The following is a 12430-nucleotide window of genomic DNA, read 5'->3' as shown; positions in this document are numbered from 1 at the left end:
TCCTGTAGTCCCAATTACAACTATCCAGTGGATCTCCCGGGATACCGTCCCGTAGTCCATCATATATGAGTCCGAAGGATCTCCCGGGATCCCGTCCCGTAGTCCAACTATCAATGCGCGGGGGATCTATCGGAATCCCGATCCGTAGTCCCCAAATATAAATACCCAGTACTGGGGGAATCTACCGGGTGCATTCCCGTAGTTCCATATAACTGTGCAGGGGTATCTACCGTGAATCTAACCCGTAGTCCCAAAGTAAATATGCAGGGGGATCTACCGGGAATCTAACCCATAGTCCCAAAGTAAACAGACAACGGGAGCTACCAGAATCCCACATCCATAGTCCCAATGTAAATACACAGCAGCAGCAAGAAAAATATTCAGAGAAGGAAAATTTCATATTAAGGCAACAAATAATTCTAGCCTAGCATGCTGCACAGAGTTCAGGTAAACAGATTGAGCAATTAAAGCAATTAAATCACTTAGACATGCTATCCTAAGCTAACAACAGGCTTAATAGTACGAGTAATAAAAGCACGAGAAGAAACATACTAATAAGTACTTAAAGAAAACCGGATTTCCAACAATTTCCACAAGTACGCACTCGTCACCTCACGTACAATGCATTTCAATTACCAAATATATCAAACCTAAGGGGAAGGTCCCCCACACAAGGTTAGACAAGCCACTTACCTCGAACCCGCTCAAAATCAACCCGACACCACGTCCTTGCCACGAGTACTCGACTCCAAATGGCCCAAATCTATTCAATTCAATTGCATAATGTAAACAACAATTCAAGTAACTGATTCTATGATTAAGTTCTACGCTAATACGCAAAATTATGTAAAATGACAAAAATGCCCCTTAGGCCCACGTCTCGGAATCAGGTAAAATTTATATTTTCAGAATCCTCATACTCTCATGAGTCTATTCATAACAAGAACACTAAAGTCGGAGTTCAATTGACCCCTCAAATACCCCTTTTTGGGTCTCTTGAACTCAAGCCCTAATTACCCATTTCTCCCAAATTTTCCACCACTAATTAGGTATTTAATCACATAAAAATGAGTTATGAAGTCAAAAATGTTACCTCCAAGTGATTCCCCTTGAATCCCTCTTCAACCCTCTTCAAAAAGCTTCAAAATCGCCTAACAATGGAGGAAACTAGGCTAAAATTCACGAAATAACCCTTTTAAAATATTCTGCCCAGATATTTAATTCCTTCTTCGCGAACGCGGTCAAAGCCTCGCGTTCGCGAAGCACAAAAATGACGTTGACCAAAAGTCCTCTTACGCGAACGCGACATGGCCCACGCGAATGCGATGCTTTACCCGCCTAACCTTTGCGAATGCGTTCCTCTCATCGCGAACGCGATGAGTAAATTCTACTTGGCCAAATTTCCTCCTTCGCGAACGCGAAGCCCAGTCAGGAACGCTGTTCACAAGTATCCAGCCCTTCGCGAACGCGGAGCTCCCATCGCGAACGCGAAGGCTTAATATTTGCCTCCCTCAAGTGACTCTTCGCGAACGCGAGGGTCCACTTGCTAACGCAAAGGGTAAAATTCCTTTGCAACAGCTGAACAAAATCTGCAACTTTTTAACAACTTAAAATGATCCGTTGAGCATGCGAAACACACTCGAGGCCCCCGGGACCTCAACCAAAGGCATCAACATATCCTAAAACCTTATTCAAACTTTCACTAATCTTCAAAACACTTCAAACAACATCAAATTCCCCAAAACACATCGGATTCAAGCCTAAGTTTCTAAAATCTTCCGAATTCCGCTTTTGATAAAAAACCCAACCAAACCACCTCCGAATGACATGAAATTTTGCACACACATCCCAAATGACATGATAGAACTACTGTAACTCTCAGAATTCCATTCCGACCCTCGGATCAAAATCTCACTATCGAACCAGAAACTTCAAAATTCAACTTTCGGCATTTCAAGCCTAAATTAGCTATGGACTTCCGCAATACAATCCGAACACGCCCCTAAGACCAAAATCACCTAATGGAGCTAACGGAACCATCAGATTTCCATTTTGAGGCCGTCTTCACACCGTTCCGACTACGGTCAACTTTCCAACACTTAAGCTCTCATTTAGGGACTAAGTGTCCCAAAACTCTCCAAAACTTAAAATCGAACATCCCGGCAAATCAAAATAGTAGAAATAAACTCAGGGAAGCAGTTAATAGGGGATCGGGGCGTTAATTCTTAAGACGACCGGCCGGGCCGTCATGCTTCTACACTTAAACATCCGTTCGTCCTCGAACGAGCATAGAGACATACCTGAAGTAGTGAAAAAGATGAGGGTAACGATTGTGCATATCCTGCTCGGTCTCCTAGGTCGCCTCCTCACCGACTGACCCCGCCACTGAACCTTCACTGATGCAATGTTGTTTGACCTCAGCTTTCTAACATGCTTGTCCAATACTGCCACTGGCTCCTCAACATAAGATAGATCCTTGTCCAACTGGACTGAACTGAAATCCAACACGTGCGATGGATCACCATGATACCTCCGGAGCATCGAAACATGAAATACCAGATGAACTCCTGCCAAGCTGGGAGGTAAGGCAAGCTCATAAGCAACCTCCCCAACTCGCCTCAATATCTCAAAAGGGCCAATAAATCTCGGACTTAGCTTCCCTTTCTTCCCAAATCTCATAACGCCTTTCATAGGCGAAACCCAAAGCAGAACCCGCTCTCCAACCATATAGGAAACATCACGAACCTTTCGGTCCGCATAGCTCTTCTGTCTGGACTGGGCTGTACGGAGTCTATCCTGAATCACCTTAACCTTCTCCAAAGCATCCTGAACCAAGTCTGTGCCCAATAATCTAGCCTCACCCGGCTCGAACCAACCCACCGGAGATCTACACCGCCTACCATATAAAGCCTCATACGGTGCCATCTGAATGCTGGACTGATAACTGTTGTTGTAAGAAAACTCCGCCAATGGCAAGAACTGATCCAAGATTCTCCAGAATCGATCACATACGCACGGAGCATATCCTCAAGAATCGGAATAGTGCGCTAGGACTGCCCGTCCGCCTGAGGGTGAAATGTTGTACTCAACTCTACCCGAGTACCCAACTCATACTGAACAGCCCTCCAGAACCGTGATGTGAACTGAGTACCTCTATCCGAAATAATAGAAACTGGAATACCATACAGACGAACGATCTCCCGGATATAAATCTCCGTCAACCGCTCCGAAGAATAAGTAGTACACACAGGAATGAAATGAGCGGACTTGGTCAGCCAATCCACAATCACCCAAACAACATCGAACTTTCTCAAAGTTCGCGGGAGCCCAACTACAAAGTCCATGGTGATCCGCTCCCACTTCCACTCCGAAATCTCTATCTGCTGAATCAACCCACCCGGTCTCTGGTGCTCATACTTTACCTGCTAACAGTTGAGTCACCGAGCTACAAACCCAACTATATCTTTCTTTATTCGCCTCCACCAATAGTGCTGCCTCAAATCCTGGTACATCTTCGCGCACCCGAATGAATGGAATACCGCAAACTGTGGGCCTCCTCTAGAATCAGCTCCCGAAGCCCATCAACATTGTGTACGCAAACCCGACCTTGCATCCTCAATACTCTATCCTCGCCAATGGTTACATCTCTAGCATCACCATGCTGAACCTTGTCCTTAAGGACAAGCAAATGAGGGTCATCATATTGCCGCTCCCTGATACAATCATATAAGGAAGACCGAGAAACCACACAAGCTAGAACCCTACTAGGCTCCGAAAGATCCAATCTCATAGACTGGCTGGCTAAGGCCTGAATATCCATCGCCATAGGCCTCTCTGATGCTGGTAGATAAGCCAAACTCCCTAAACTTTCCGCCCGGCGACTCAAAGCATCGGCCACCACATTGGCCTTGCCCGGGTGATACAGAATAGTGATATCATAGTCCTTCAGCAACTCTAACCACCTCCTCTGGCACAAATTTAGATCCTTTTGCTTGAATAGGTGCTGCAAGCTCCGATGGTCAGTATAAATCTCACAAGGCACACCGTATAGATAATGGCGCCAAAATTTCAGGGCATGAACAATGGCAGCCAACTCAAGGTCGTGAACCGGGTAATTCTTCTCATGTATCTTCAACTTTTTGGACGCGTAGATAATCACCCTACCGTCCTGCATCAACACTGCTCCGAGGCCAAATCTCGAGGCATCATAATAGACCGTATATGACCCCAAACCGGTAGGCAATATCAAAACTGGGTCCATAGTCAAAGCTATCTTGAGCTTCTGAAAGCTTGCCTCACACTCTTCCGTCCACTGGAACGGAGCACCCTTCTGGGTCAGTCTAGTCATAGGGGATGCAATCCATAAAAATCACTCCACAAAATGATGGTAGTAACCCGCCAAACCGAGAAAACTGCGGATCTATGTAGTTGAGGATGGTCTGGGCCAACTCTGCACTGCCTCTACCTTCTTCGGATCCACCCGAATACCCTCACTCGATACCACGTGGCCTAAGAATGCCATGGAATCCAACCAAAACTCACATTTGAGAATTTTGAATATAACTTCTTTTCCCTCGGAGTCTGCAGCACTGTCCTCAGGTGCTGCTCATGATCTTCCCGACTCCGGGAATACACCAAAATGTCATCAATAAAGACAATGACAGAAGAGTCAAGATATGGCCGGAATATTCTGTGCATCAAATGCATAAAAGCTGCTGGGGCATTGGTCACCCCTAATGACATAACAAGAAACTCGTAATGACCATATCGAGTCCTGAAAGCAGTCTTCGGGATATCTGGCTCCCGAATCTTCAACTGATGGTAACCTGAGCGCAAGTCAATCTTAGAGAACACCCGTGCGCCCTGAAGCTGGTCAAATAGATTATCAATATGAGGCAAAGGATAACGGTTCTTCTTTGTAGCCTTGTTCAACTGGCGATACTCAATACACATACGCGTAGAACCATCCTTTTTCTTCACAAACAAGACAGGAGCACCCAAAGGTGATACACTGGGTCGAATAAAACCCTTATCAAGCAATTCCTGCAACTGATCCTTCAACTCCTTCAACTCAGGAGGAGCCATACGATACAGAGGAATGGAAATGGGCTGACTGCCCGGCAACAAATCAATGCCAAAAATCAATATCTGCAGCATGCCTGGAAGATCAGCTGCAAACACATCGGAAAAGTCCCGTACTACTGGAACTAAATCAACTGAAGGGGTATCAATGCTGACATCTCTCACATAAGCTAAAAATGTGTCATACCCCTTCTCAACCATACGCTGAGCTTTAAGAAAAGAAATAACTCTACTGGGAGTGTGATCTAAAGTACCCCTCCACTCAACACGCGGTACACCTGGCATAGCCAGCATCACCGTTTTGGCATGACAATCAAGAATAGCATAATGGGGAGACAACTAGTCCATGCCCAAGATAATGTCGAAATCTACCATGCTGAGCAACAATAAATGGATCTGGTCTCAAAACCACGAAGAATAACAAACATGACCGATAAACGCGGTCCACAACAAGAGAATCTCTCATAGGAGTAGAAACATAAATAGGGGAATTCGAAGAATCCCGAGATACGCCCAAATGCGGGGCAAAATAAGAAGACACATAAGAATAAGTGGATCCTGGATCGAATAAAACTGATGCATCTCTATGAAAAACCATGACTATACCTGTGATAACAGAATCGGAGGCAACAGTCTCGGTACGGGCAGGAAGGGCATAGTATCTGGCCTGGCCTTCCCCTCTAGCTGGCTGAGCAGGTGGGGTAGCAACTGGGGCTGTAACCATAGCCTGAGAACTCAGCAGAGCGCGCCGTGGCTGAGAAGTCTGTGGAGGTGCACTCCTCCCAAGTCTAGGGCAATCCCTCACCACATGGCGTGTGTCACCACACTCAAAACAAGCTCTGGGAGGACGTGGCAGTGGGAACTTTACGGTACGGGTACTCCAAGACCCCTGAACTCCTGAAACACTGCGTGAAATCTGAGATGCAAACTGAGCTGGCTGACCCATAAAACCTCTACCATGCTGAACTCTTCCTCCAAAATAAGGACCAGCGGGTCTCTCCAGTCTACGAGGTCTCCTCACTTCCCTATACTCTCTCTCCTGACCTCGTCTGTCCTCTCTCTCCTGGACCCACATGTCCTCTACTCGGCGAGAGGTCCTCAGCACCCGCTGGACTGGGATCACAGGCTGTGTCGCCATGACACCTGGAACCTGACCAATGGGAACTCGCTGCTCTAGAGTGGGGGTCGCGGAAGTTTGGATCCCTTCCCTGATCTGTGAGGTGGCTGGTACAACCTGAATCAGTCCCGCCTGAACTAATGTACAAAACATGCTCAGGAACTGTGCCAGAGTCTCCTGAAGTGCTGGAGTAGTAGTAGCAGTAGGCGTATCCGATGCCTGGGCTCTGGCTGGAACTACTGGTGGCTCCTCGGTGGCAGCTCGCGCGGGTGCTCTGGCTGCACCGCGTGCGTATCCTCGGCCTCTACCACGGCCCCAACCTCTGACAACTCTCGCAGGGGGCGCGGGTATCTGATCATCTCTGGTAGCACGTGTTCTCACCATCTGTGAGAGAATGGAAGACAAAGGTTTAGGATTGTGACGTCAAAATCTCGCACGACTAGGAAATCAAATGAAGTGGAATTTCCTAACGGTTACATAGCCTCTCGTAGATAAGTACAGACGTCTCCGTACCGATCAGAAAGAATCTAATAAACCGGCTTGTGATTCATGAATCCTATGAACCTAGAGCTCTGATACCAACTTGTCACGACCCCAGTTCTCCCTCCGTGAACTGTCGTGACGGTACCTAGTCTCTACGACTAGGTAAGCCTAACGAGTGCGGAAAATAAACTAAACTTGCGGAAGGAATAATCAAAACCAAAATAACTGAATGGAACCAATAGTTATAATGCCACTCGGCATATACAACACAACATTCTCAAACCAAGTACACTATCCCAGAACCCGGAATCTCATGAAACCACAAGCCTTTGAATATCTAACAGTGTCTAACTCCAGATTGTCTAACAAAGATAAGAAATACAGATTGGCTAATACTTAAAAGCGAGAATAGAAAGGGAATCCTTGGTCTGCGGACGCGGCAGATATACCTTGAAGTCTCTACAGAAGCGCCTCGCCTCAAGGATGATAAGACCGAGCGAAGGTACCTAGATCTGCACATGAAAAACATGCTTAGAAGGGGCATGAGTACACCACAGCGGTACTCAGTAAGTGCCAAGCCTAACCTCGGTCGGGTAGTGACGAGGAAGGTCAGGGCCCTACTGAGGTTAAATAAAATATAAGGGTTACTAGTGTGAAATAAAATAGTATAAATAAGTGCAACAGTAAGAAATAACATAGAATTGAAAGAACAACAACAACTAGAACAGAGACAAACAAACCACGAAAGAAATACAACTCAACACAGAGATAACAACCGGGGCACCTTCCAGGATACCGTCCTATAGTCCGAATTACAACTAGCCAGTGATAACAACCGGGGCACCTTCCAGGATACCGTCCTATAGTCCCAACTACAACTAGCCAGTGGATCTCCCGAGACACCGTCCCGTAGTCCATCATATATGTGTCCGAAGGATCTCCCGGGATCCCGTCCCGTAGTCCAACTATCAATGCGCGGGGGATCTACCGGAATCCCGATCCGTAGTCCCCAAACAGAAATACCCAGTACTGGGGGAATCTACCGGGTGCATTCCCGTAGTTCCATATAACTGTGCAGGGGTATCTACCGTGAATCTAACCCGTAGTCCCAAAGTAAATATGCAGGGGGATCTACCGGGAATCTAACCCATAGTCCCAAAGTAAACAGACAAGGGGAGCTACCAGAATCCCACATCCATAGTCCCAATGTAAATACATAGCAGCATCAAGAAAAATATTCAGAGAAGGAAAATTTCATATTAAGGCAACAAATAATTCTAGCCTAGCATGCTGCACAGAGTTCAGGTAAACAGATTGAGCAATTAAAGCAATTAAATCACTTAGACATGCTTTCCTAAGCTAACAACAGGCTTAATAGTACGAGTAATAACAGCATGGAAGAAACATACTAATAAGTACTTAAAGAAAACCGGATTTCCAACAATTTGCACAAGCACGCACTCGTCACCTCACGTACAAGGCATTTCAATTACCAAATATATCAAACCTAAGGGGAAGGTCCCCCACACAAGGTTAGACAAGCCACTTACCTCGAACCCGCTCAAAATCAACCCGACACCACGTCTTTGCCATGAGTACTCGACTCCAAATGGCCCAAATCTATTCAATTCAATTTCATAATGTAAATAACACTTCAAGTAACTGATTCTACAATTAAATTCTAAGCTAATACGCGAAATTATGCAAAATGACCAAAACGCCCCTCAGGCCTAAATCTCGAAATCGGGTAAAATGTATATTGTCGGAATCCTCATACTCTCACGACTATATGCATAATCGAAGTTCAATTGACCCCTCAAATACCCCTTTTTGGGTCTCCTAAACTCAAGCCCTAATTACCCATTTCTCCCAAATTTTTCACCACTATTAGGTATTTAATCACATAAAAACGAGTTATGAAGTCAAAAATGTTACCTCCAAGTGATTCCCCTTGAATCCCTCTTCAACCCTCTTCAAAAAGCTTCAAAATCGCCTAACAATGGAGAAAACTAGGCTAAAATTCGCGAAATAACCCATTTAAAAGATTCTGCCCAGATATTTAATTCCTTCTTCGCGAACGCGGTCAAAGCATCGCGTTCGTGAAGCACAAAAATGACGTTGACCAAAAGTCCTCTTACGTGAACGCAACATGGCCCACGCGAACGCGATGCTTTACCCGCCTAACCTTGGCGAACGCGTTCCTCTCATCGCGAACGCGATGAGTAAATTCTACTGAGCCAAATTTCCTCCTTCACGAACGCGAAGCCCATTCGGGAACGCGGTTCACAAGTATCCAGCCCTTCGCGAACCCGGAGCTCCCGTCACGAACACGAAGGCTTAATATTTTCCTCCCTCAGTTGACTCTTCGCGAACGCGAGGGTCCACTCGCGAACGCGAAGGGTAAAATTCCTCTGCAATAGCTAAACAAACTCTGCAACTTTTTAACAACTTAAAATGATCCGTTGAGCATCCGAAACACACCCGAGGCCCCCGGGACCTTAATCAAAGGCATCAACACATCCTAAAACCTTATTCAAACTTGTACCAATCTTCAAAACACTTCAAACAATATCAAATTCCCCAAAACACATCGGATTCAAGCCTAAGTTTCTAAAATCTTCCGAATTCCGCTTTTGATCAAAAACCAAACCAAACCACCTCCAAATGACCTGAAATTTTGCACACACATCCTAAATGACATGAAGAAACTACTGCAACTCTCGAAATTCCATTCCGACTCTCAGATCAAAATCTCACTATCGAACCGGGAACTTCAAAAATTCAACTTTTGGCATTTCGAGCCTAAATTAGCTACGGACTTCCGAAACACAATCCGAACACGCCCCTAAGACCAAAATCACCTAATGGAGCTAACGGAACCATCAAATTTCCATTCCGGGTCCGTCTTCACACTGTTTCGACTACGGTCAACTTTCAAACATTTAAGCTCTCATTTAGGGACTAAGTGTCCCAAAACTCTCCAAAACTTAAAACCGAACATACCGGCAAATCAAAATAGCAGAGATAAACTCGGGGGAAGCCGTTAATAGGGGATCGGGGCATTAATTCTTAAGACGACCGGCCGGGTCGTCACTCCTGGTAAGCAAAGGTCTAGTCAACAGATAAATGTAGCAGTGATGGCTACTTTGTCACTGCCATCTGTAGGTGGTACATCCAAACCTACTTGATGTATTGGTTGGTATGAATCATTAGAGGTACCAACAAACGTTATAAGCAAAAAGAGTTGGGTACCTATATTAAAGAGAATAATATTAAATTAGTTGGTTTAGTAGAAACTAGAGTAAAATAACATAAGGTAGATGGCATTGCTAAAAGCGTAGTTCCAGGTTGGCAATCAAGATTTAATTATGAACATGCTGCTAATGGAAGAGTCTGGATATTATGGGATCCTTCCTACTATGATATAACAGTGATAGAACAATCTGCTCAATCCATGCATTGTGATGTTAGAGGAAGGAAGAATCAAATGAACCTTCTCATGACAGTCATTTATGGGTTTAACACAATTGAGCCGAGAAAGCCTTTATGGGTGCAATTGCAAAACCTTGCAGTACAGATCACCAAGCCTTGGCTCATTTGCGGAGATTATAACTCAGTGTTAAATATATAAGGCAGAATACACGGGAACCCAGTAACTAATAATGAGATTCAAGACTTAACAGACTATATGCAATGTTTGAACTTATGTGAATTACCTTGGAAATGGGAATACTATACATGGTCTAATAAACAACAAGGTGCAAATAGAGTTTTCAGCAGGATTGATAGAGCTATTGAAAATGATGAATGGATGAATACTTTTGGTCATATGGAGGTGGACTATAAAATGCCTTTTATCTCAGATCATGCACCTATGATCATTACTTTAAGGAGGGTTGAATCCAGTGGCAAGATCCCATTTAAGTTCTTTAATGTTTGGGCTGATCATGAAGATATCTTATTAGTGGTTGAGGGAGTTTGGCAAACACAACTACACTTAGACACCATGAAAGATATCCGGTACAAGTTGAAGGCTCTTAGATTAGAATTGAAGCAACTTAATAACAATGAGTTCAGAGGAGTAACAACTAAGATAGAGCATCTCAGATACAGGTTGCAGGATACTAAAGAGCAGCTAAACAGAGGCTACTCTGATGCAGTAGCATTAGAGGAGAAAAAGTTACTTGAAGAGCTGAAAAGATGGTCACTAATAGAGGAAAACATCCTTCAGCAAAAATCCAGAGCTAAGTGGATAAAGCTTGGTGATTCTAACACCAAATATTTCTCAGTTGTCATGAAGGAAAGAAGTCATAAAAAAGTTATTGCAAAACTTACTAATGCCTTTGGAGATAGACTCACTGACCAGAAGGAGTTCCAACAAGAAACAATTGCCTTCTACAAATCCCTTATGGGATCAAGATTAGATCACTTGCCTGCAATGAACAAAGAGAGAATGAAATTGGGACCTGTCTTCACACATTACCAGCAAGTGAGCCTGTATGCTGTGGTCACTGACCAAGAAATATTTGAAGCTCTGTGTGCAATTGGAGATGATAAAGCACCAGGTGTTGATGGCTATAATGCACTATTTTTCAAAAGAACTTGAACTGTGTCATGTAGTGAAGGATTTCTTTCATTCAAGCAAGCTTTTTAGAGAAATTAATTGCACAGCTATCACCCTGATTCCTAAGGTTCCTCACCCTAGAAGTATCAAGGAGTATAGACCTATAGTTTGTTGCACTGTCCTGTACAAATTAATTGCCAAAATTCTTGAAAATAGGCTGCAAAAAGTTATTGCTTCAATTGTGTTAGACTCCCAAGTTGGCTTCATTCCTGGCAGGAAAGTAGCAGATAATGTTCTACTAGCCCATGAGTTAGTCAAGGCTTACTCTAGGAAGAATATTTCTCTAAGATGCCTCATTAAAGTGGACATTCAGAAAGCCTATGATATAGTCGACTAGAGGTACTTGCATCAAGTTTTTGAATGTTTGGGATTTCCATTTCAATTTACCAACTGGATCATAGAGTGTGTGTCAACAGTGAATTATACCATTCTCATAAATGGGGAGAAAACTAATCCATTTGATGCAGCTAGAGGGCTTAGGCAAGGAGATCCTGTGTCTCTATTTCTCTCTGCCATAGTAATGGAGTATCTAAGCAGGAACCTAATGACACTTAAGCATGAAAAAACTTTCCACTATCATCCTATGTGCTCTAGATTGGAACTAACTCATTTGAGCTTTGCTGATGACCTTCTCCTTTTCACAAGAAAGAGATACTACTTCTGTTGTCCTATTGCATCAAAAGTTCAACACCTTTTTAGAAGCTTTTGGGCTTAAAGCAAATCTAGCCAAATGCTCAATATATTATGGAGGAGTTAGCAATGAACTGAAGTATGAGATAATAAGCTCTAGGGTACAGTCAAGGAGTGTTTCCATTCAAATATCTAGGCATACCTCTTGATACTAAGAAGCTCTCAATATTGCAATGGCAACCTCTCATTGACAAAATTGTGAGCAGAATTTCTTCATGGAAAACAAAGAAACTGTCTTGTGCAGGCAAAATATAGCTAGTCCAAACAGTAATCTTTGGCATCCAAGCCTACTGGGCTCAAACCTTTATTGTACCAGCTAAAGTCATTAAAGCAATCGAAGCACATTGTAGAAGCTATATATGGTCTGGGGTGAACACAAAACCAAAAAGTCTTTGGTGGCATGGATAGGATGTGTTCTCCAAGAGCTGCTGGAG

At 44.0% G+C, this 12430-nt stretch overlaps 1 protein-coding gene across 1 annotated transcript; it reads left to right on the top strand.

The window, feature by feature from the left end:
• The first annotated feature begins 10370 nt into the window (after positions 1–10370).
• LOC109208104 lies at positions 10371–11288 on the top strand. Its single transcript, XM_019371143.1, has one exon. The coding sequence runs from the start codon at positions 10371–10373 to the stop codon at positions 11286–11288; it is 918 nt and encodes a 305-aa protein (XP_019226688.1).
• Positions 11289–12430: the final 1142 nt, after the last annotated feature.

Source organism: Nicotiana attenuata, unplaced genomic scaffold, assembly GCF_001879085.1.
Source record: "Nicotiana attenuata strain UT unplaced genomic scaffold, NIATTr2, whole genome shotgun sequence".
In the NCBI taxonomy this organism is placed as follows: Eukaryota; Viridiplantae; Streptophyta; class Magnoliopsida; order Solanales; family Solanaceae; genus Nicotiana; species Nicotiana attenuata.
The sequence above is the reverse complement of the archived record's forward strand: the minus strand, read 5'-3'. Positions and strand labels throughout refer to the sequence as shown.